Source organism: Oratosquilla oratoria, chromosome 15 (assembly GCF_046742065.1).
Source record: "Oratosquilla oratoria isolate Oo_2021 chromosome 15, ASM4674206v1, whole genome shotgun sequence".
In the NCBI taxonomy this organism is placed as follows: domain Eukaryota; kingdom Metazoa; phylum Arthropoda; class Malacostraca; order Stomatopoda; family Squillidae; genus Oratosquilla; species Oratosquilla oratoria.
In genome coordinates, this window is record NC_134791.1 from 12,936,645 (window position 1) to 12,960,564 (window position 23,920).

At 40.3% G+C, this 23,920-nt stretch overlaps 2 protein-coding genes across 8 annotated transcripts in view; one reads left to right on the forward strand and one right to left on the reverse strand.

The window, feature by feature from the left end:
• Positions 1-8,184, reverse strand: part of slo (calcium-activated potassium channel slo) — a 1,028,496-nt gene extending 1,020,312 nt beyond the window's left edge. For all 3 annotated transcript variants that reach the window (XM_076198561.1, XM_076198560.1, XM_076198559.1), the window contains exon 1: positions 7,675-8,184. In XM_076198561.1, the coding sequence (XP_076054676.1) occupies positions 7,675-8,010 (336 nt within the window). In that variant the 5' untranslated portion in view covers positions 8,011-8,184. The remainder of the gene's footprint in view (positions 1-7,674) is intronic.
• Positions 8,185-8,303: 119 nt separating this feature from the next.
• The window catches only part of ash2 (Set1/Ash2 histone methyltransferase complex subunit ash2), a 39,259-nt gene continuing 23,642 nt past the window's right edge, over positions 8,304-23,920 (forward strand). For 3 of the 5 annotated variants that reach the window (XM_076198565.1, XM_076198566.1, XM_076198562.1), the window contains exons 1-4: positions 8,304-8,427; positions 12,486-12,639; positions 17,245-17,348; positions 23,419-23,597. In XM_076198565.1, coding sequence (XP_076054680.1) covers positions 12,601-12,639; positions 17,245-17,348; positions 23,419-23,597 — 322 coding nt within the window. In that variant the 5' untranslated portion in view covers positions 8,304-8,427; positions 12,486-12,600. Of the gene's footprint in view, positions 8,428-8,651; positions 8,785-12,485; positions 12,640-17,244; positions 17,349-23,418; positions 23,598-23,920 lie in introns of those variants that run through there. The other 2 variants (XM_076198563.1, XM_076198564.1) reach the window with 2 other exon arrangements.

Below are 23,920 nucleotides of genomic sequence, written 5' to 3' on the forward strand. Positions count from 1 at the left end.
TCATTTGGATAGACATCTGTATTTATTCCTATAATTTCTGTTTATTTTTATCAATTGATTGGTTTATTATTTTTTTCATTTTCATTTTATTCATCTATTTATTTATTTACATTCGACTTCGTCATGGACCAAAAGGTCTCCTGTTAGCCTTCATGGTTGATCACTGTGACTCATTTTAAACTTTGGGCAATGAGGAAGGACACCCTCCATCCGAAGGAAACCGCCTGGGAGCAGCCAGATCAAGACGATGTCACCCCCGGACAGTGTGATCCACAGGAAGACAGCAGCATCCGGGACCCCGAGCAAAACCCCCTTCGTGAGCCTCCCCCTCACTCCCCCGAACCCAAAGATGACAGCTGCCCTGGCACCAGCGTGGTGCCAGCAGCTCCCTCTCCCTCCGTCCCTCCGCGGTGGCGGGTCCAACTGTGTTAATGCCCTTCACCGCCCCGGGTGCCACCAAATGCCTCGACTACCAAAACAACGTGTGCCAGGGTTTGCCCTGCGTGCCAAGCCTGCAGGGACGGGGAGGGGGGGAGGGCGAAGGGGGGGAAGGTTTAGGGGGAATATTTTGAAAAGTACTACAAATGATTCGTAGGTAGGCCTGGGCATAGGAATTCCCCTCCTAGGTCCAGGGTTTCATTCCTCAGCCCAGACAGATCTATTCAAAACTACCATGTCAGTAAGGCTAAAACAACGTTGTATTATGATTCGTTGCCAGGCGTAGGTGCGCAGGTGTTGGGCTAAAGGTAATGCCAGTTACGAAACGTAGGTAGCTTTACTCAGTGTAAAGGCCAGAGTGGATGGCATGTCTTAACATGATAGACACGATTTATAGGTAGTTTAAGGGGTGTAGAGTAGTTATAACTACAAACCACAGGTTAGTGTGGGTACATGGGTATCAGTCAAGGTCAGATATACTATGGTGTTAGATCAAGACAAACTGTGAAATGCAAATAGATGCGACTGGTTTCCTTCCCCGTGACTTGGTGTAGTCACTTCAACTTAATCAACTTCAGTCTGCAGACTTACTTTGCATATCTTGTTCAACCTGACGCCTGGTGATTTTATTCAGCCAAGGGAGACGCGATTTCATCCCTCATTTGGATAAAATCACCTGGCGTTGTTAGCCTGAACAAAGACTGCAAAGTAGGTCACTAGCTGTTTTGTGCTCAACGCAGTGCACCGGCTCGGTACAAGAGAACACTCCCCCGCCTCCACCGGTGGCCGGGATTTCCTACTTATTTATAGTAACCAAGAGATATACACACAACAAACCAGCCTCCTTAACATGGCGACGCTTTTTAATGGTTTTGTTCTTCCTAAAGTAAGACGATAAGGAGGGCGAGTTCTATCAAGACACCCTGACCTACCCCCTCTCCCCAACTTCTGGCCGGGATATGGCATCTCAACTACATCACATCGATTATCCTCAACCAGAATACAACGAATAAAGTGCGTCATCATGCTGAACTGGTATGAGGGACTGTTGACGAAGACCCTCCTGGAAACAAAGGAAATGGGCCCCACACCGAAGGCACTCACCCTAAAGAGGCCCCGACACCCATCAACAATATCAAACAATATTAATCCGTGTTGACCAATATTATTGACATTGTAGGAGTAATATTGAAGATATACGTTGGAGTGGTGGAGCACTGGTACAGAATAAATACTTTAGAAACCTAAGTGACACTCCTATATGGACCAGACTCACGCAACATTTTTATTATGACTGAAGACTATCTTCCACTCACAGAAGAATGTTGATCGTTACTTTTAACTTCTATTCCTCCTTCCCTGCTACCCTCTTTAGAAACATCCTTCGCCACTTGTATGGCTCCCCGGACCTCATCAGCAAGATGTTGTCGCCAAGGATACAAGCGCTGGTAGATACAAATCCCTTTATAAAGGGGATGTAGCCTATCTCTAGTAGCACCATCCGTGCCGAGTAGCATTTTTACTTATCTATCACCAGACTATTTCTTTCATCTCGGTGACACTCCCCCCCTCCCCCGGTAGTAAAGAGACTAATCCCTTGCTACCACACACACTTTACTTACTACATTCTGACTAGTGCTGGACGATTTCAATCAGATGAGAAGAGAACTCCATATTGAAGGAAATTAATACTTCTTACCGTAAATTCTGTTTTTTATATCTTCTTTGAGGTATATATTCGATACGGATGCTCTCAGGCGATTTTATTCATCTGAGGGGAGCCTTTCAAGGCGTCAAAGGTAATCTTCCTTTGATATCACCCTCATTGGGCCCAAGACTTCACAAACCCACAGAGTTAATTAGCTTTCCTGCAGAGGGACCCCAGTTTCCATTCCAATCAACCCCTTCATCACGGCGACGCTATCCGCAGTGTATCTTATGGTGAACGCCAGGCGACTTTATTCAGGTGAAGGTAGGTAGTGCTGATGGGTAGCATACACCAGGAGGAGCAGCGCCTCAGCCGTCACTTTGGGACTATATATGCGTTTTGGGGACTGTTCTCTGGGCATGCCACAGTCCCTGCCGGGAATCGGAAGGAAGTGCAGGATTCGAACTTGTGACTAGGAGGGGTCTGCGAACCCCGCAGGCTTCTGAATGCGCCATAAGTGCTTGGAGGGGATCTTTGGCCAGAACGACCAAGGCCCCGTTTCAATCGAAGGTCTTTTCCTCGACTGAACAAAAACTTCTGGCGCTTGCCATATGACGAACTGTGTCGAGCGTCTCTGCGATAAAGGTGTTAAGAAGACATCGTGAAGCAGACACCCAGGAGATGATGAAGATCCTCGCTCGTGAAGTACACCGTCGAGCCAGATTTGCCTTCCTTTCGATCCTTTGGCGCGGATTCGCATGTTTTGTTCTGGCGACGTTATTCAAAATGAAAATTGTAAAGTAGTTAAAACGATCGAAGTGGCTGTGATAGTTGTGGTATTGGTTGTGATGGTTGTGGTATTGGTTGTGATGGTTGTATTGGGTATGTTGATTGTGCTGGTGGTATTCGCTATATTAACTGTGTTGACTGTGTTGGTTGTGGTGGTAATGAAAAAATCACGGGCGTTAGTGAGTTGTAACTTGACCTAGGTCGACCTGAGCATCAGGGTTGAGGCCATGGGCGCTGAAACTTGAATAAGGTTGACCTCGAGCAAGGAGACGTTACAGGTTTGGCTCATGGCTCACAATTCAACATTGTGAGACGAGGTGGTGTTCGTTAGCAGGTGGTGATGCAGACAAAGTCACCATGTTAAGACAGTAGAGCAGGACTCACAATAATGGAATTAAATTGGACAAATTTAGACTTAAGAAGGGCATAGGCAAGAACTGGTTTACCAATAGAGTGGTCAACGAATAGAATAGACATGTAACCATGTAGTAGGTAGTAAAACTATCGGTTATTTTAACAGAAGGTTACACAACTTTATGGGTGGGGATGACAGGTGGTAATGGACATGAAACCGCCTAGTGTAGGCCTTATGGTCTCTTGCAGCCTCCTTCATTCTTATGTTCGTTAAGTTACGCTCAGGTAGCTATCGTCGAGAACCCATCAGCACTCTCAGGATCGGATGATACATGACCGTCTTCAACATGTGAGACGTCATAGATATTTTTTCACATTTAACGTCAGACTACTCTATTCATTTGAGGGAATGAATATGGACAAAAATAAGGTCTCGATAAAATGACCGAGACCCAAGTTTTGTTCTCAGTCCACTCATCAGCTGATTAAAATCGCCTGCCATTACACCCGAACCTCGATTTAAGGTAATCTGGAACTAAGGGACTCAGTGTTCAAAAGGTCAAGTATTCTGTAGCGAAGTTTTTGTATATGGAGTCCCAAAGATTGTGGAGTCCCTTAAATCCGAAATACTTTAAATCGAGGCCCGAATGTACCCGTAAATAAATGTATAGAGAAATGCATATATGAATAAATAGATCAGATCTATATAGTGAGCCATCACGTCGAAGAGGGCAATCCAGCGCTGCACTAGCGTGTCTGAACTCCAGTGTTCAATTTTGGCGTCGCATTGTATGAACTCACCAACTGTTGCACATTTGAATAGCAATGCACAATAGAATTTATATTCTGCCATTCTGACACTACCTCTCCCTTTTGGTACCAGGTGGCGTTCGTCCTTTTATTTTTACTACCGCCAAGCTATTTCATTCAAACCCGAAAAACCCTTGGAAAAAAAATATTCAAATTTTGCAGTTTTAACTTCAATTCATGAATAGGTTTCGCTGTTGTATAGAAAGAGACTTAATATTTCTTTTTTTTTTGTAATTCAATCAACAAATGGAACTAACTTGCCGCTTCCCGCGGAAGCGATCATATGTTATGCGTTTCAAAAGTCCATGATCCAATTAGTAGGAAAGCACCGTAACAACGTATATGTCCACTTTCCTTTTCCAGTTGAGCTTGTTAGATGGAGCAAAAGGGATTTTGCTCATTTGCCCAATCATTCTCAAATCTACGTACAGTCACTCGTAAAAGATCATATGAAGAGAGGAGGTCGATGTGTGTGCTCGTCCACCAAAACGTCGCCCTTTCTGGACAGCGAGATGGTGAAGAATCTCATAATAGCTCACACGAAAACATGCACGACAGAACACTGTGACCAAGATATAATAATGCCTGTACATAGATGAGTCGTTGTCCAAAAAGGTTGGATAGTAGGGGTTGCTGGAAAAGTCTGTTCCTTGTAGTAATATAGCAGCTGTAATCCCTATGACTAGATGTATAGGGACTGCTACACGGCCTAGACCTGACTACATGAGGGGCTGAGGTCGTAAGACGTTAAGAGACAGATATTTTGATGAATCTCTTGTCATTAAAGGGTTTTTGGTCATATTTGTGTATTTCATTTTGGCAAACGCTTGTCAGATTTAGTCTGGGGACGATCTGGGTCCCCAGACACGATCTCATGCTTTAGCTACAAAGCGTCGCACTTTATAGAGTTTGTTCTGCTATGCACAGACATTTTTTAACTCTTTCTCTGCCCTTTAGCGACTACTTGCCGTTTATTCTGTTACCAGGTTATTTTACTCAAGGATTTCAAGTGTTTGATACCCATAACTCGTCACAAAAACTGAGGCGCCAGTACAGCAGACCATAACAACCTGCATAAAATCGCGTTGATGGGAGTTAGCTCACTCCATCGACTGGGCTTATTGAATTAAGTGAACTCAGTAAGTCTATAATGTCTCTGTTCATAATGGCGTGATAAGCTCCCCTTTGCAATAATGGCAAACTAGATTTGTTTTATCAAGGTAGTCGTCAGGCGATTTTATAAAACAGATAAAGGATGGAAGGACTCCCGTCTCAACGGGGTCTCGATATCTGAAAGCGGCGTCCAGGATAAAGTCCCTAAACTGAATATTTTTAGCGCTCGTTTCTACGGAATCTATACAATGAAGTACGATCCCGAGGGATTTGAACGAGAGTCCAAAATACCACAGAACTACTGTGACAACTCGACCCTATTTCTCATCATTGGGGCGAGGGGGGACAGGTACCCCCCTTTCCGACCCCCCCCTTGAAGACCAAATCCTCAAACTAGCGGTTCTAACCCAGTGGCGACTTTTTCATACTTTCTTCTGGTTTACACCAGCCGGTTTCATTCGTTGACCTACGCCCCGCCCTCTCCTCAGAAATGAAGATCTAACCTACCAAGACCCCATTTTTATCCCAAGTCTACCCTCTTCCTTAATAGAATTGTTTGGCGTTAGCCAGAATGATATATGGTCTCAAACTGTCCGGAAATAGATTCAATTTGGAAGTAGGTAGAAACAACTTTGCCAACCGTGTAGTTAATGAATGGAATAAACTTCCTGCACAGGTAGTGCAATGTAGTTCAGTTCGAAGCTTTAAGAATCATTTAGATAAACACCTAAGCAAGATGCTGTAATGATTATAATTTATTTTATATGATTTGTTTTTGTTTTGTTATCATTTGTCTGTTTGATTTTCATTTATTATTAGTTATATGTCAATTTATTAGTATTTACTATTTACCTGTTTGTTTATTATTTAACTATACCTATGCATTTATTTATGTATTTTATTTGTTATTCATATTATTATAGTTTTTATTTACTATTTTATTCTTATTATGATTTTTTTTCGCATCCGACCTAGATATGGACCAAAAGGTCTCCTGTCGGCATGCTCCGCCTTTGTAATCCTTTGTAATATGTAAACGGTACCACTGAGCCAAGAGGGGCGTAGAGAGAGGAATATTTTCTCCAGCGCTAAGTCATAATCTATACACAATTAGTTCTCTGTACTGAAAATGTTCTCAAATTAAAATAAAATTCCCAATAATCGGAACGAAAAGCTCCGAAAACTGGAAAGATCCGGATAAACGAAACACTTACTAGTCTTTCGGTCCGGATATCCGAAATGTCTTTTCAGCCTGAATCTTGGAGGATCATAGTTACTAAGAGAACTATCAAGGTTTTGTTCTGGCCGGTCCCAGACGATTCCATTCGTTTGAGGAGGAAACGGGGTCCCCAGGAACCAAGGTCTCTTTCAGTCCGGGGACCCCGATCCTCAGCTGATTAAAATTATCTAAAGGTTTAATGTATGAAATTTACCACATCACAGTTGCTTTAATTGAAGGCGGTGTTAATCACCCCCCTTCAGTATGTGGCCATGTTTTAGTTAATTAAAAATATTCGTCTGCCGACGATGACCAGAAGGAAATCTGTAAAGTGCGCCATCGTTGTCAAAAGGACCAGAAGAAAGGCAACTTAAGTTGTATATCAAAACTATTCAAATGTATTTTTATCATTGATGATATTCAATATATTTGTTTATACAGTAGCTCTTTCATCATGGAAATTACTTTTGTTAATGAATTTACTAATATAACATCAATTGAAGACATATTTGTATAGCTCTGACATAATACTATGGGTCATTTTTTGGATGTCCGTTGCATCGGAAGAGGGAAGGGGAGGGGTGGGGGACGCGAAGAGCTAAAAGGTCTTGCACAATCAAACTCACATTTATATAAAAAAACATTCTCACTACTGCAATAATTGAGAAAGAAGTGCAAGATAACATGGACACAAATTGAATACTAAAAAAAACATAACGTTGTACATTCACAAAACTGATTCAAATATTCCAAACATAATACATAATGCGAGGTTAATTTTACAGACGTCTAGCAGGTATGGGTAAGGAAAAACACGCAGGGGATAAATAATACAATAATTTACATGCCAGTATAGTTATTTGATCATAAACATTGAAATATGTACAGATAAATAGCAGACTTGTTGCGTAGGGGGGGAGGGAGCTTCTTGACACGGACGTTGAGGCGCATCGCGCTGACCAGCAACGACATGTAGCCTCGGTTGCCTATTGCGGCTTCCGAGCACGCATGCCAACCCTCCTCGCTCCCCAAGGCTTCACAAAACACTCATTTACTAACTGCAGCTCCGTCCACAAATGATGGATGTACCCAGTCATAGTTTGAAAAATATTGAATTCTCCGTGTTTGCTTGTATGCATATGCTCGTGTGTGTTTGTGCGTGTGTTTGTGGCGCATCCTTATCGAAGTGCCACCCCTGGCCCCCTCCTGTCCCGTCTCTCTCGCTCCTTAGGCCCTCTACAAATGTCGGCATCCTTGCCCCGCCGTCGTCCTGGTTTTTTGGGAGGGAGGGTTTCAGACTTACCAGAATCCTGCCAGTAGTGGTCTGGCCTGAAATGAGTTCTCCGGCCCAGTCTTTTGCCTCGGTGACGAAGTTGCCTTCCATCAAGTTCTTGGGCTTCGGGCCGCCAGGGGCCATCAGCCCCTGCTGCTGCGCCAACTTCTCTTTCTCCTTCTGCTGCTGATGATATTCGGACGCGGAGTCCTTGTTCCGGCAGCAAAGGAAGGAGCAGGCCCGCCATATTAGCACGATAAAGATGCCCGAAAGGAACGTAAAGATACTGGACAGCAGAAAACACCAATATTTTCGCTCTTTGAGACACTCTTCGTCCGAGAGGGGTGCTGAACCCGTGTCAGTCATCGTCAACACTTCATGTCACTAAGCCTCGGAGCCAAAGAATCCCTCAGTTGCATCAAAATGCGTCTAATATAAAGTATCACATCGTAAGCAAGTAAATGCGACTCTCCTTCTTCGGGCAGGCACTACAACTGGCAGGCTGTCAGCTCAGGCATGCCGTCGTCTACCACCGTCAGACGGGTTGCTTTGGGCGCCAAATCAATATTACCTTCTAGCCAATGGTAAACCTTGGTCTGGTTGTCGTCATCGAGACGGCGCTGCAACGTCATAACTTTTTAACCAATCATATTCTTGTTTTGAACCTGGTATTGCAAGCAATAGCCAATGAAAACAAGGAGCTTTTATGGCGTCATAACACACGAACCAATCAGCAAGTAGATTCGATCAAGCCTGCAGGACGAACACAACTACATCCAAATGGTAAGTCTTAAATAATGCATTAATTTAACCTTTGACAGCCCCTGAGAAGTGTAATCATCTATAGAAGCTGTAGAAACCGTGAAGCCATTACTTGTATTAATATTTACCCAATATAAACATGTATTATTTAGAGTTTTACTCTACTACGTTTGAAAATCCGATGCTATGGAGTATGGGATTCCTTGTTTACGCTTTAGAGTATAATAGGTTTAATAAAATTTTAAGTTATACAGTTCATTTCTATAGTATTTCAAATTGTGAGTGTCACCATATCTTTAGGATATATGTACATTTTTATTATGAAAAACCTGAATTGATACCCATGAAGTATGTAAACATTGGGAGGAAACGATGGAGGTAAACAGAGTTGGAATTGGTGATTCAATTATTGATATTCTGTTACTACCTGTGCTACATTTTCTTGCCTGATTTAATTTCTGACTGTGGTAAACATTACTGTATGCTAAAAACAACATGTCATGTCGGAAATTTTGCTTTATGGTATTTCTAAAAAGGCAACTAGTTAGTCCTCAGGAAGATGTAACGAATGTTCATATGAAGCTATAAAGTTAAACATCGATTGATTTTATCATATGTAGTGAATTTCGCACACAGACTTTAAGATTATCTTACTAGAGGTGACAACATTTGATAACTATGTGCTGTGACATGCATGTTTGTACCTTTCTTAAGTTACCTTCTTGATTTAGGTTAATTGGCACTGATTTACTTAATTAAGCAAAATAGAAATACTCATTCAGTGAATAATTATTCAAACATGACTTCTTGACTTGAGGAATCTCTTCAGCCTGTGGCACGAACTCACCACTTGAAATGAGAATCTTAGTAGCGAGTATTACTTTGGCATTCTGAGCTGTGCTCTATAATTGTGGGTTTTATTCCAATATCATGCAAACACATTTGTCACTTTTTTTTTTTTTTTTTTTTTTGCATTTGAAAGATCTATTTTTGTTATGGAATGGTTACCGTTCATCAGAATAGGAGCTATTGGGCAACATAGGATTTATGTTAAATATCTGTGTTTGTATGATTCTGGAATTTTAGCCAATTGTGGTTATATTTTAATTTGTAGGCTGCATAGGCATGATGAAGGTTACTCTCAAATGATTACTTAATTTCTGAGCTTATCTACTGTGGCATTGAGCTCCAGTTATTTACATCTTTATTACTAAAGACATTTCCCTTAAATTCAGCCGATCTTAGATAGCATTTCTGAAGTATGGTGGTCCCAACTAGCAGTACTATTTGCTCCCCCACCCCTGTGATGCTATAGATTTGCAAACTGAGTTATTACGAATTCCTTGTATATTCAAACTAAGGTAAAAAGAACTTTTGGTGATGAGGTAGATTGTACAGTAGATATTTTATTTTGCTGTGTTTATCACTGTTAGGGAGGGGAAACAAATTGTATTGTTGGATAGGACCATATTCCAAGAGTGTTTCAGCATATAGTAACCAGAGTGCAGTGTAATATGTTCAACAAACAGCATTGTATATGGTGAAGTGAATATATATATATATATATATATATATATTAATGGTGATACTGATTCCACATAACCGGTACCTGGCTATGATGTAAACAAAAAAAATAATAACGTATATTGTCTACGTTGCTGGTGAATTTTCCAGCAGAAGCTTCCATGGCAGTTTTAATGTCAATCTGGTTGAAATTAATCAATTAGATTTTATTTTAACCGGCCCACACAGTTTAGAAAAAAGGTCCTTCCATCTTGTTACAACTGTGATATATTTCTTTTTAAGATTACCTGATAGGTCATGATTGTCATACTTTCTAAAGTCACTGTACAGTGAAAATAGCTTCATCAATTGTACATATCACTCATGTATTGCATGAAAATTGTTAAGGTTTTATGTCACCTCAGTCTTGTACAAATTCAATGTCTACTTTATAGTTCAGGCACCAGTTTGGTCTCCCAGTTTTGGATTTATATATTTGTTTTTATATAATTTGATTATTTTATTTTATATATATATATATATATATATATATATATATATTACTTTTTTGGAAGTGGAAAAGTCATGTAACAGGGTTGGTAGGTATTGTGGAATGTATTGCGGATGTATGTGCTTGTTCCAGGGTTTTTTTCTATTATAAGTATTAGGGTAAACATGAGGGTTGGAAATGAGAAAATGAATAGGTTAAGATGAATTGGGTGGTATGGGAGGTAAACACAAGTGCTGGGCAAAGATTTGAACTTGGTGAATGAGGGTGGAGAGATGTGGGTGGTGAACCAGTTGTTGTTAACTGATGACAGCACATTTGTGATTGATTAAAAGGAGAGTCTGATGTAGTTGGTGACCAAGTTTGGAAGAATGTGTAAGAAGAGGAAGTCAAGAATAATTGTGGGCAAAAGTAAAATGATGAGGTGTGCAGGAACTAATGATGGAAGTATTAATTGACAGCAACATTGCTTTGGACAAGAGTATGCACAAGTACTACTGGTAGCACTTAAACAGAAGTATTATGGCTGATCCCAAAAATTCATGCCTTGCTGTTCAATTTTCCCCCACATCTGTGCTTTTTAAGAGTATCTCAGTAATTGTTTCTCTATAATAATGTTTTTGCAACAGTTGATTTAAATACAGTAGAGAAAATGGAATAAACAATATGAATATGCAGACCTAATAACTATAACTCCATATCCCTCTGATAGCATAACAGGGCTTACTGTAGCTCATCAGTAGAATACATGACTGGCAGCCTTCAGGGAGGTCAAGCACATGTGTTTGAATGATCAGGGCTTGAGTTGTCAGGAAGGGCATCCATCTGAGCTATGGTCTCCAGTTGCCAAAACTAGTTATTTTGGCTGCACCATCTCAGCCCAGAACAAGAGTCATGAATACCCCAAATGACAGTGCATGTATACTGTAAAAGTTATGCAATTTGTAAGCAAATCAGTAGACGATTGGTCAAATAGTGATTCATCTATTAAATCCCATTTCACATGTAAACATTTTCTCCCCATCTTTTCCTTTTCTGCATGGGGGGACGGAGAGGGGGGGTCACTGATTTAATGAAGTGGCCTTGATGTGGAAGTGCTGTATCTTGCGACACTGCCTCTGACCCAGGGCAGTGGACAAGGTGCAGGGATGACCCGTCATCTAGGAGGTGCCAAGATAAGAGGGAGGGTAGAGGGTGGAGGGGAGTGGAGTGTATTTAGGGATGGAATGGGTGGGAATGGTTTTTATGCCTTTTTCTTTTTGGCTACCTCCCTTGTAAGGGGGAAAAAGCCTTGGTATATGTATGTAGGTATGTACATGTAAATATTTGGGTTTTTCTCTTATTTCATAAGTGCATATATTTTGGTAATTTATGCATGGTGGAAAACCAATTAACATTAATTTTTGTGGTCAGCCTGTACTTGATTTACAGATTTGCTTTTTGTATTGGGTGTGATTTTGAAGTGCATTTCAGAATTTTTTGTTTTAGGTTGTTACCATGGGGTGGTGAGAAAAGTGTGAGGTGAGCCATTGGTTTGTGGATGACATTGCACTTGCAGCTGAGATATGTTAAATATATCACCATGAAAATGTAAATTTCTCAATCTCATAACTAACAATTCATCTAATAAACATGGATCTGCAGCAGATTATATTCATAGATACCTACATTGTTTACACATGAGTTCCATATATGTTACTAAGTACACACATGATCTAGTGTTCTAGATTTGTCAAGAACATATGTATGGAGTCATTCTTGTTGCATTGTTACCCATTTGTGCTTTCAGAAAGGTTTGTATCCACAATAATTTGTAAATTGAATTTTTGTAAGCGAGATGTATATAAGAAATCATAGATTGAGGAACAAAGATTTTGAGATTTCTGACAGCATGTACACATTTGAAACCATTAATTCATTAATGAAAATGTGAATGTATTCAGAATCTTTTGTGGTGCCTTTGTATCCCACTTTCCCTGGTGTCACTGCAGATCACATCCAGAATTTATGTATGATTATTTATTCTAGGGACCAGCCCTCTTAATGACTTCAGAAATATCTTTCTCAGGCAAGGTAACCTCTGATCCAGAAATCAAGCATAAGCAGTGGGCACCCCAGGCTTCCAAACCTCTGCTTTCTGTGACCTTTAACGCCATCGCTCCAGGGGGCAACCCTTCGTCAGAATGAGATCTACTAGTGGTGGTCACAACAAAATGTATAAAGTATGTCATGGGTAGGAAGGGGTTAATTGTGACCTTTTTTGTTTTTTAACTCTTTCAGCCTGGAGCCATAAACATATTTGTCTGGCATTGATGGCAGTAACATCTATGAAGGGTTTGATAATGAAGAAATGCCCTTAAATCATTGAGAATCATACACTTAAAATATAATTGAATTCAAATTGACACACATAACTAACAATCTGACTATAAAGAACTCCTCTTTGTGAGATGTATTGATATTTCTAACTTATTTGTTATATCCCTTTTGTCTCAGTATAGATCTATACCTTAAAAGTTCTGTGAGAAGTTTGGAGTAGCATTGGCTTCCAGGCAGTATTCCAAGGCTTGTAAAATACAGTACATATCTTAAGACCTAAATACTTGCAATGGGAGGTGATTTATCACCTGTGAATGTTGCAGTGTGGATGCTATATCCACTAAGCTTTTTATTTCACCACCTGTCACAATGAGAAGTGCAAGAATGCTGAAGAAGTTGACTTTAAGGCCCTGTTTTATGTTAGATACGAGGTGAAAGAGGAAAACGGTTGAATGTGTCTGATCACTAGTGCAAATCAGGAATTGTAGAGTTCACAAGCTGTTACAAACTATAATTGCTCCCTTGTAAGTTGTCACGAAGTTGATACAGTAATGGAGGACTTACCACATTATCAAAAACCATAGGAGACATGCCAATACTTCTAAAATTATCTTGAAAAATTATTTCACACTTGATTCAATATCATATTTAGAACATTTATACAATGAAAAATATTATTATGGTGCTAGAAAACAACAAATTATTTAATCAATGGGGCAAATGTCATGACACAGCATGGTATAATTTTTTGGCCATGTGGGTCAACTCAGACATGTTCCTGTGCAGTAGACTAGTCAGTCTCCAACTCCAGATGTAGACAATGCAGTCATGTCCAATGTAGGTGTTGAACTCGGGTTCACACATTCAGAATATTTGTCATGATAGCTATTTTATCACAGAGAATTCAAAGCAGCAAGAATGAATACTTACCTCTGTTAATAGAAACAGAGGTAGATGAATGTTTTATAGCAGAACTTTAGTGTAGTGATAAAAAATTGCGTTGGAGCTACTTCCTACACTTATGATCATACTCTTTCATTGCATAAAATTATCAGATGGCAATCAAAACAAATCTCAACCAAAGGCTTATTATTTCACAAGGTGTGTCTCAGATATATGAAAGTGCCTGAAGACAGGCAGAATGATATATGCAAGTTACTTATTACAGCAAGAGGACTGAATATCATCTTTTAGTAAGAAAATAATTCTTTGTCATTTAAGTCATCATACCAGAAATGGAATGCCATTGGACTCAAGTGTTGACATAGAAGATCCATAGATAAGTTCCACTTATCAAACAGGGGGTTAGGGTTAGTGAAGATGTTTGGGTTCCAGTCGCCGACCAAATGTCAGCATGGTGGGTGAAGTGTTAACATTGTTAGTCAAGAAGTCATCAGAGGTGCTAACTTTGTCATTACTTCAAGTGGTTGTGCAAATGTTATGATTCCTTTTGTGACCATATTTATTGGGTTATTACTTATGTTGAAAATTTTGTTAAAGCTCATGTGTAATTATGCATATTATGTCATATTTGGTGAATTGAGTGTCAACATTGTTAGTCAAGATATTATCTGAAGTACTATATGTGTCGTTGTTTTGAGACACTGGTTTAGTAATTGATGTGTTAGTTTCTTTCATGGTTATTCCTGGGGCACATACCTGTTATCACATTACAGACCCTGTTTATATAACTGCATGTTATGTTAGATATATCTTTTATCCCCATATACCATTTTGGTTATGGTTTCACTCCACATTAAGTCGGCTCATGTTTAGATCCAGTGGCTATCAGTGACTGCTACCTGCTTTTGCATTTGAATGCATAGGGGAGAATTTCCAACTTGTGTTACAGCTAAGTATCTCTTGACATATGTCTCCCCTGCTCCTATGAATCATTAGTTTCATTGCATTCATCCTATAAATATTTTGTATATATTTTCTATATGGGGCAGAGACTTGGAATGTAAGAGAAGCACAAAGAGGCTTAAATGTGTGTAAAATAGTGTCTACGAGTAAAAAGTATGGTGGGGGTCATAAGGATTGATAGAGTGAAAAATGAAGAGGAGAGTGGGGTAGTAGAAAGGGAGCTGGCAGATAGGGCTGATGAGATTGTTGGGATGGTTTGGGCACATGGAAAGCATGAGTGAAGAAAGATTAGCAAAAAGAGTGTGGAAAGCAGAGGTGGATGGAGTGAACTTGAAGACAACCAGAAATGAGTGGATGGATGGGGTGAAGGGTTTTGAGAAAGGGGAAAGTCTGTTGAGTAGGGAAGGGAGAAGGCAAGGGGTATGAGTGGAGAATGGTTGTGTATAGATGATATTTTGACCCCAAAAGGACTTCTCCCTGTCTTCTCTAGTTTTCACAAGAGGAATAAGGAGGGTGGGTCACTGTGTAAATGAAGCAGCCTTGTTGTGGATGTGGTGTATCCTGTTTCATTGCAGTGGGCTGGAGACTGGGATAACCCTTCATCCACAAAGCGCTAAGATGAAAGGGAACCAAATGGGAATGGAGTGGGTGTGTGCCATGGCTGGCTGGCTCCCTTATAAGAAGGAAGAGGCCCTTGTATATATAGATTAATAGATTTTTTATATCTGTTGCTAACTTTTCTATATATATTTTCCTGTTAGTATTACTAATTGTTATGTGGAATGTCTGATGAAAGGAGGAATAGTTATGGTGGAGTGGCTGGTAAGGCTGTCTAGTGTGTGCTTAATGGCAGGGAGTGTTCTTGAGGAGTGATGTAGGATAAGATGTTCAGTGTCATCTGTGTGGTGATTCTATCTGGGAGTAGTTTGCTTCTGTGACCAAGTCAATTCTGTGATGATATTGTTTTAAAGCTGAAAGGACATTAGTATTGTTGGAGTTTATTTCGGCTAATGTTGGGACATACTATAGCACGGGTGTTAATAAATGTTTACTCACTGTGAATACATAAGACAGCTTGTAATGATTAGCTATAGCTTTGGACACTTTACTGCTCAACATTATTGTGAAGTAATCCTATGGGTGGGGGGAGAACCATGGTACCTCCCCTCCTGTCTTGTACATGTGGTGGTAGTATTGTTCATTGTGTTATTGTTTTCACAAATATCATAACTGGGACTCTCAATGTCCATGGTGGTGGTCTTCAAGATATGAATTAGTTCCTCTGGAATCCATACTGGGATTGTTCATAGTCATTACCATGTCTTTAAAAGACTACAATTATTTATTGGTTGAATCAACCAATATCAAGAATGAAACCTTGGATAAAAGAAACTTCATACAAACTTGTGAGTGTAACATATTGAAATGTCATTATCTTCCTTATGGTTGGCTGTCATAATGTATTCTTCCATTTAGGATGATCACAATCATATCTTTTGCATTGGTTTTGTCAGTAATGTCTTTTATCCTCCTCCTCCTCCTCCTCATTTCCTCCTCCTCATTTCCTCCTCCTCCTCCTCCTCCTCCTCATTTCCTCCTCCTCCTCCTCCTCCTCCTTGCTTTCTTACGGTCTTGATTTTTCATATTTCAGAAGTTTGTCATATTTTGCTTTTCTTCCATTTTTAACTGTTCAGCAGTACCTTGGTAAAGTCTTTTGTCACAGTGGTGGTTAAAATCTCTCCTGTAAATGATTGTGTGTTTTGTTGTTTATGTTGTCTTATTTAAAAACTAGGATAGTCTTTATATCATGGCAGATGAATGTACAATCAGTATCCTCTCATGGTAGCTCTAAGAATTTATCTTCCTACTAAAGTACTGGTAACCTTCCATATCAGGGTGAAGAGCTCCTTGGTGTGTGTGTGTGTGTATATATATATATATATATATATATATATATAGATATAGATATGGATAAAACTAAAAGATTCACTTCACATGAATGTTGGAGCAAATGCATACAATGATATTAAAGCTTGAGAATTATGAAAATGGAGCTTAATGAAAAAATCAAAATGAATTAATTGTATGATATTGCTACAAAGGTGCTCAGCAGTTGAGTGTGGGTGTACATATATTCAGTTGATTCCCCAAACCTTAAAATGCTGAAGTAAATGATATGCATATTTGCAAGAATATGCAGCCATTAGAAATCATTCATGATTCCTCAACAGCCATTGTATCATTTATTGTGCTTTACAAGATAGGGAAATGGATTTGTGATATGTAACTAGAAAGAGTCTAAGAGGAGTGTATAGAATGGAGATTGATTGTGAATGAATAACATAATCCAGAGATATGCTTCAAACATGTCCATGTATGAATGGATACAAAAGGGGAAGGGGTCACCAAATGGTGAAATGGTGGGAGTATTCTGACTGACTTTTGGACCCTGTAGTGGTTGAGCTGTAACTTGTTGCACCATATTTGGCCCACACAGTGTGGAAGATCGGAGTAGTGGACAAATGGGTTTTGGTGCAGGTATATGCTTTGACTCATCCCCCCATAAAGGGATTGTGACCTTGGCACATACATACTACATAGGTATTATATTAGGATGTTTCACACTATGTTGCTGCTTGCAGCCTGCGTATGATATGGACTCAGACTCTGATGACAATGGAGGTCCAAATAATTCTGCAGTGGTGGATGATGGGGAAAAAGGTGGCCTTTCGTCATGTGGATATTGGTGAGTTAACATATTGTGATTTTATTTATTTTATTTTATTTATTTATTTATTTTTTTCCTTTTTAAGCAGTAGGCACTTTTTATAAAGTTAAATTTTTTAATGCAATAAGTAATTATTTAGTCATAATATAGATTTGCATTGATATCACAAAATCTCATCTCATAAAATTTCTTGTCATTTATATTATTCTTATTTTACTTTGTATTTTGCCAAACTCCCCATGTTAACCTAACCTAATTGAGTTTGGAAAAATGAAAAAATGTACAAAATGCAGTTTGGTGAAACTGAAAGTCATCCGCTAAATTATTCTTCCACAGTGTACTCATTCCCTACAGTAAATAATAGAAACAAAAGTTCTATAGATAACACAATACACTACGACCGGAGATAATAGTCCATGATGAATTTTTACCATATCTCAATAACTACTACGTCGATTTAGATGAAAATTTACATGGCATTAGATTACACTATCAGTAGCCTTTCATTAAAATTTGAAGTCAATATCTTTGTTAGTTTTTTAATAATCCAATTTTTTTGTTTTTCAGGTGAACAGAGATAATAGTCCTGTTAAAAGGATTTATGTATTTTTGTTAATTATAAGGATAAATATACAAAGTAAAGCAAAATAACAATTTTAAACAACCCATACCATAAGTATACAACATAACAATCAATTACAAGAATGAAATATTAAATATACATCTCATAAATTTATTATTAGTATTTGATATATGATCCATTTTGTCTGATGACCTCAAATATGCGATTGGTAGTTGAATCAGTCAGTTTTGTGAAAGTGGCGGGTGGTACTGTTCTAGCAGCTTCTTTTATTGCTTCCCACAGTGAATCCTTAGACGTATATTGCTTGCCATTTAAGTAGATCTTCTTTTTTATGATACTCCACAAGTTTTCAATCGGATTTAAATCCGGAGAACAGGCTGGCCACTTCATCAAAGTGTCTCCATTAAATCCCATGGAGGAGAGCATTTCCGTTGTTCTCTTGGCAGCATGTGCTGGTGCATTATCATGCATAAAAATTACTTTTGTGAGCTTTGATAATGGGAGTTCATCCAGCCAGTCTGAGAGGACATCTTCAATAAAGTCACAGTATGTTGTTGCAGTAATTTTCACACCTTCTGGCACTTTAAATGGGCCAATCATAGTGTCTTCCATGATACCTGCCCAAAACATTACTCCTCCACCCCCTTGTTGACGCCGCAAACGCATGTGAGCTGGGTTATCATTAAATATCCAACCTTTGCTCCATCCATCAGGCCCGTCTAACGTGGCTCGGCACTCATCTGTAAATAATATATTCTTAACATCGGTTTTCATGTGTTTCCTCGCCCATTCTAGCCTAGCTTTTTTATGTTTCGGTGCCAATGGAGGCCTACATGTAGGTTTATTATATTTAGCAAGTTGAGACAATATCTTATTTCGGGTTGTTTTGGAGACATCTTGAATTCCAGCATCTGCAAACAAGGTTTTACTTGTAGTTCCAGGGTTTTTCTTTACGCATCGCTTAAGATGAGAGATGTCACGCGATGTAACAGGCTTGAACTTCCCTTTATCACTGCGCACTTTCCTAAATTTGGGATTTTGTAAAAATCTACGAATTGTCTTTATATGTCGACCTAGTTTCTTGGCTACTTCACCAGCTGACTTTCCTTGCGCTATTTCCTTTATAATTTTGTTTCTCTCACACTCTGTAAGATCTTTCCCACGCCCTATTCTTTAATATTCAATAGGAGGACTATTATCTCTGTTCACCTGAAAAACAAAAAAATTGGATTATTAAAAAACTAACAAAGATATTGACTTCAAATTTTATTGAAAGGCTACTGATAGTGTAAGATAATGCCATGTAAATTTTCATCTAAATCGACGTAGTAGTTATTGAGATATGGTAAAAATTCATCATGGACTATTATCTCCGGTCGTAGTGTACAGTGCTGTAAGAATAATAACAAACTGCACTGAAGTAATCCAACATTATAATACACCCCACAAGCATAACTTCAAAATTATTGACACAGAATTCTACAAAAGAGCCATCAAATCTAAACATTCATTATATTGTATACATCATAAGATAAAGGAAGCAAAGAGGAGAGCAGATGTGAAATTGGGAAAGAGTATGACAGAAAATTTTGAAAGTAATAAAAAGATGTTTTGGAAGGAAGTTAAAAGAGGAAGAGGAGGCAAATCAAGTAGAGAAGAAAAGGTAAAAGGTGCAGATTGAGAGATGATAATGGAAGAGAAGGCAGTGAGGGGAAGATGGGCAGAGTATTTTAGGGAGTTGCTAAATGTGAAGGAGGATAGGGAGGGAAAGGTAGTTGCAGTGGGAAACGCTAAGAAAATGAGAGTAATGAGTGAGGAAAATGGAGGAGAAATAGGGAAGGGTGAAGTGAAAGCAGCTGTTAAGATGATGAAAGCAGGTAAGGCACCTGGTCTGGATGGATGCCATGCAGAATGTCTGAAGAAAGGAGGTACTGTTATGGTGGACTGGCTGGTGAGGTTATTTAATGTTTGTTTAAGTGAGGCTAGAGTGCCAGAGGACTGGAGGAGTGCCTGTATAGTTCCGCTTTACAAAGGAAAGGGGGACAAGTGTAAGTGTAGTAGTTACAGAGGGATCAGCTTGTTGAGAGTAGTTGGGAAGGCTTATGGGAGGATCTTGATTGAGAGGATTAGGAGAGGAACCGAGGGAGTAATTGATGAGGAACAGTGTGGTTTTAGGACAGGTAGGGGATGTGTAGATCAGGTTTTTGTGGTAAGACAGATATGTGAGAAAGCTATAGGAAAAGGTAAGGATGTTTTTTGGGCTTTTATGGATCTGGAAAAGGCTTACGGCAGGGTAGACAGGAAGGCACTGTGGGAGGTACTGCAGATAAATGGGATAGGAGGAAGGCTGTTAAGACCAGTCAAGAGTTTTTATGAGAGTAGTAGAGCTTGCGTTAGGATTAGAAATGGAGAGAGTGAATGGTTTGAGGTAGAGGTGGGACTTCGTCAGGGGTGTGTTATGTCGCCCTGGCTGTTCAATCTTTACATGGATGGGGTAGTGCGAGAGGTGAATGCAAGGGTAATGGATCAGGGGTTGGAGATGATTAAAGAAAATGGAGAAATGTGGGAGGTGAGCCAGTTGTTGTTTGCCGATGACACTGCACTTGTAGTAGGATCATAGGAGGGATTGAGGAAGTTAGTGACAGAGTTTGAGAAGGTGTGTGAAAGAAGGAAACTGAAGATAAATGTGGGCAAAAGTAAGGTGATAAGATGTACAAGGGGAGAGAGTGACAGTAGGCTGGAAGTGAGCATTAACGGTGAGAAACTGGAGGAAGTGGATAGTTTCAGATACTTGGGTGTGAATGTGACAGGAAAGGGAGGAGTGGGGGTGGAGGTAGAATGTAGATTGAGATAAGCGAGAATGCCTTGGTGGATTAAAAAGTGTAATGAGAAATAGACATCTGGGAATGGATGCTGAGAGGAGGTTATATGAAGGAATGATTGTGCCAACAACAGTGTACGGGGTAGAAACATGGAACATGAGAGAGGAAGAGAGAAGGAGTTTGAATGTGTTTGAGATGAAATGTCTGTGAAGTATGATAGGGGTTACTAGGGTAGATAGAGTGAGAAATGAGGAGGTGAGGAGGAGAACAAGGGTGGAAAAGGAGCTGGGAGATAGGGTTGATGAAAGAGTATTAGGATGATTTGGACACATGGAAAGAATGAGTGAAGAAAGATTAGTGAAAGAAGTGTGGAAGGAGTGAATATGAGGGGGCGTCCTAGGATGAGATGGATGGATGGGGTGAAAGGGGCTTTACAAAAGAGAGGAATGTCTGTAGAGGAAGGATGGGAGAGGGCAGAAGATAGGGGTGAATGGAGAAGGGTTGTGTATAGATGAGGCTGTGATGCATGAGGGGGAGTGGGTGGTGGATGGGGGGTGAGGAAGTATGTATGAGAAAAATTTTGACGCAGCCCGAAGGGATTTCTCCCCGTCTTCTCCTTTCCTGCATGAGGGGACGGAGAGGGGGGGGGGTCGCCGAATTTATGAAGCAGCCTTGCTGTGGATGTGCTGTGTCTTGCGACACTGCTTCTGACCCAGGGGAGTGGACAGGATGCAGGGATGACCCATCATCCAGTAGGTGCCAAGGTGGTATGGAGAGAGGAGAGTGGAGGGGAGTGGAATATATGGGAAGTGAAATGGGTGGGAGTGATTTCTATGCCTTTTTCTTTTTGGCTAACCCCCCCCCCTGTAAAGGGGAAAAAGCCTTTGGTATATGTATGTATGTATGTATGTACATCATATGACACAAAACCAGGACACTAACAAACCCACACCTGGAGCACACTACTCACAGGTCTTTTGAAACCTATCCCCAACACCCTAGACTGCTTCTTTACGTGAACATGATTTGGTTTTATGTCACAAACTCCTCCATATCGTGAGGCTAGGATGGTGCCCCTTACAGCAGTCTTTGTAGCATAGAATTTAACCATGCCCTTAGTTCACTCCCCCTGACCAGGATTCAAATCATCATCATCTCGACCTCTGCCTCAAGTAACGACGCCCAAACCCGCTCAGCCAGCGAGCATCCTTTTGCATAAATATCAAGATACAAATTATATATTAAACAAACACTGCTTACAAGATCAAACATGTTGGGAAAAAGGATTGTGGTACTCCCCAAGGTAGGCGTAGCTCCTCTTGGGGATCGGTGCCACCTGTGTAGAGCCGGTGGCCAGGGGTAGTTGCTGCCGTTTGGCCCCCAACTCTTGGGGTTGGGGGGTGGTCCCACGACGTAGACGCTGCAGCTCCAGGACCTACAGCAACAGATCTACAGCAACACTTCTCACCAACTGGACAAAAGAACACAAATACATACCTCATCTCTACATCAACAACACTCTAATACCACACACAAACACACCAAAAATTCTTGGTGTAACATACGATACATCCATGTCTTTCAAACAACACATCACAAACATAAAAAACAAATGCACACCCAGACTTAACGCACTTAAGTCAATCACTGGAACAACATTTGGACAAAACAAAGAAACTAATATAACAATATACATACAATGCATACGCTCAGTGTTGAATTATGCGAGTCCTGCATGGGCTCCTAATCTCAGTGAGACACACCACAACACCCTTCAAATCATACAAAACAAAGCCCTAAAAACAATTACAGGCTGCACAAATACAACACCCACAGACCATTTACACCATGAAACAAAAGTCCTCAAAGTCAAGGACCACCTCGACATGAGAGGCACACAAACACTTGCCGCAGCCACCACAAACACATTACACCCGCTACACTACATAGCAGAACACCCACACACACCAAGAAACATTAAAACAACACCCAAAGACCTTTATCACGCACAGATACTCTCTTCTCTTCCTCCACAACCACCAAATACCAGCCTCCGGAAACATATTCATAATCATATCACTCACCGCTCCATTAACACACTGAAAGACAACACACTGCTGCATGCCAGACCCGCTGATATCCACCCTTCTGAATCCTCTCTCCCACGAAAGGACAGAGTCCACTTGGCCAGACTGCGGTGCGGTCACCACCCAGCACTTCTAAGCTACCAGAAGAGGCTGGATGACCGCGTTGTGAACAGCTGCCCAGGATGTAACACTTCACCCCATACCATACAACACATAATGGAAGACTGCATTATACACAATCATGCACGCAAACAACACAACATACGCTCTATAAAGGATTTGTGGGAAAACCCAGTTTCGGCTATGGCATTCCTTGGGGAGACGGGACTGCTCGGACAGACAGTCTAGGGAACGACAACAACAACAACAACAAGATCAAACAAGCCATAAAAAATCAAGTACTTCCAGATGTAAATCATAGTACACTGATTAACATTCACACAGTACAGAGAACATTGCAAAGTTTCTTCACTGCATGATTTATGGTTCAACACACTGGCTGTGGCCCACCTTTGGGAATGTGGGTCTCCTGCAAGAAAGAACTAAAGTATGAGATGGAATGATTTTACAATATGTCTTCCTCATCCTCATTTCAGTGGGAAGCTGAGGAATCTGAACATCATTGAATTGATGTGTTGGCAATGTGGGTCTTGGTTTCATGAATCCTGCATCACAGTCCAACTCGGCAAACTTGTCCCATTCATGATCAATTACTCCTTCACATGCAAGACCTGCTCCCCCAGTGGCATCGAATCATTCCGCAAATCACAAGCACGTGAGTATCAGCTTTCAATATGAAAATTGATTGAGTGACATGACCTGTAAAAAAGTCTCTCTCTCTCTCTCTCTCTCTCTCTCTCTCTCTCTCTCTCTCTCTCTCTCTCTCTCTCTCTCTCTCTCTCTCTCTCTCTCTCTCTCTCTCTCTCTCTCTCTCTCTCTCTCTCTCTCTCTCTCTCTCTCTCTCTCTCTCTCTCTCTCTCTCTCTCTCTCTCTCTCTCTCTCTCTCTCTCTCTCTCTCTCACCTTAATATTTTTTCTTCTTCATCCTCTTCTCCTTTGTCGTCGTCGTCGTCATCTTCTTCTTCTTCTTCTTCTTCTT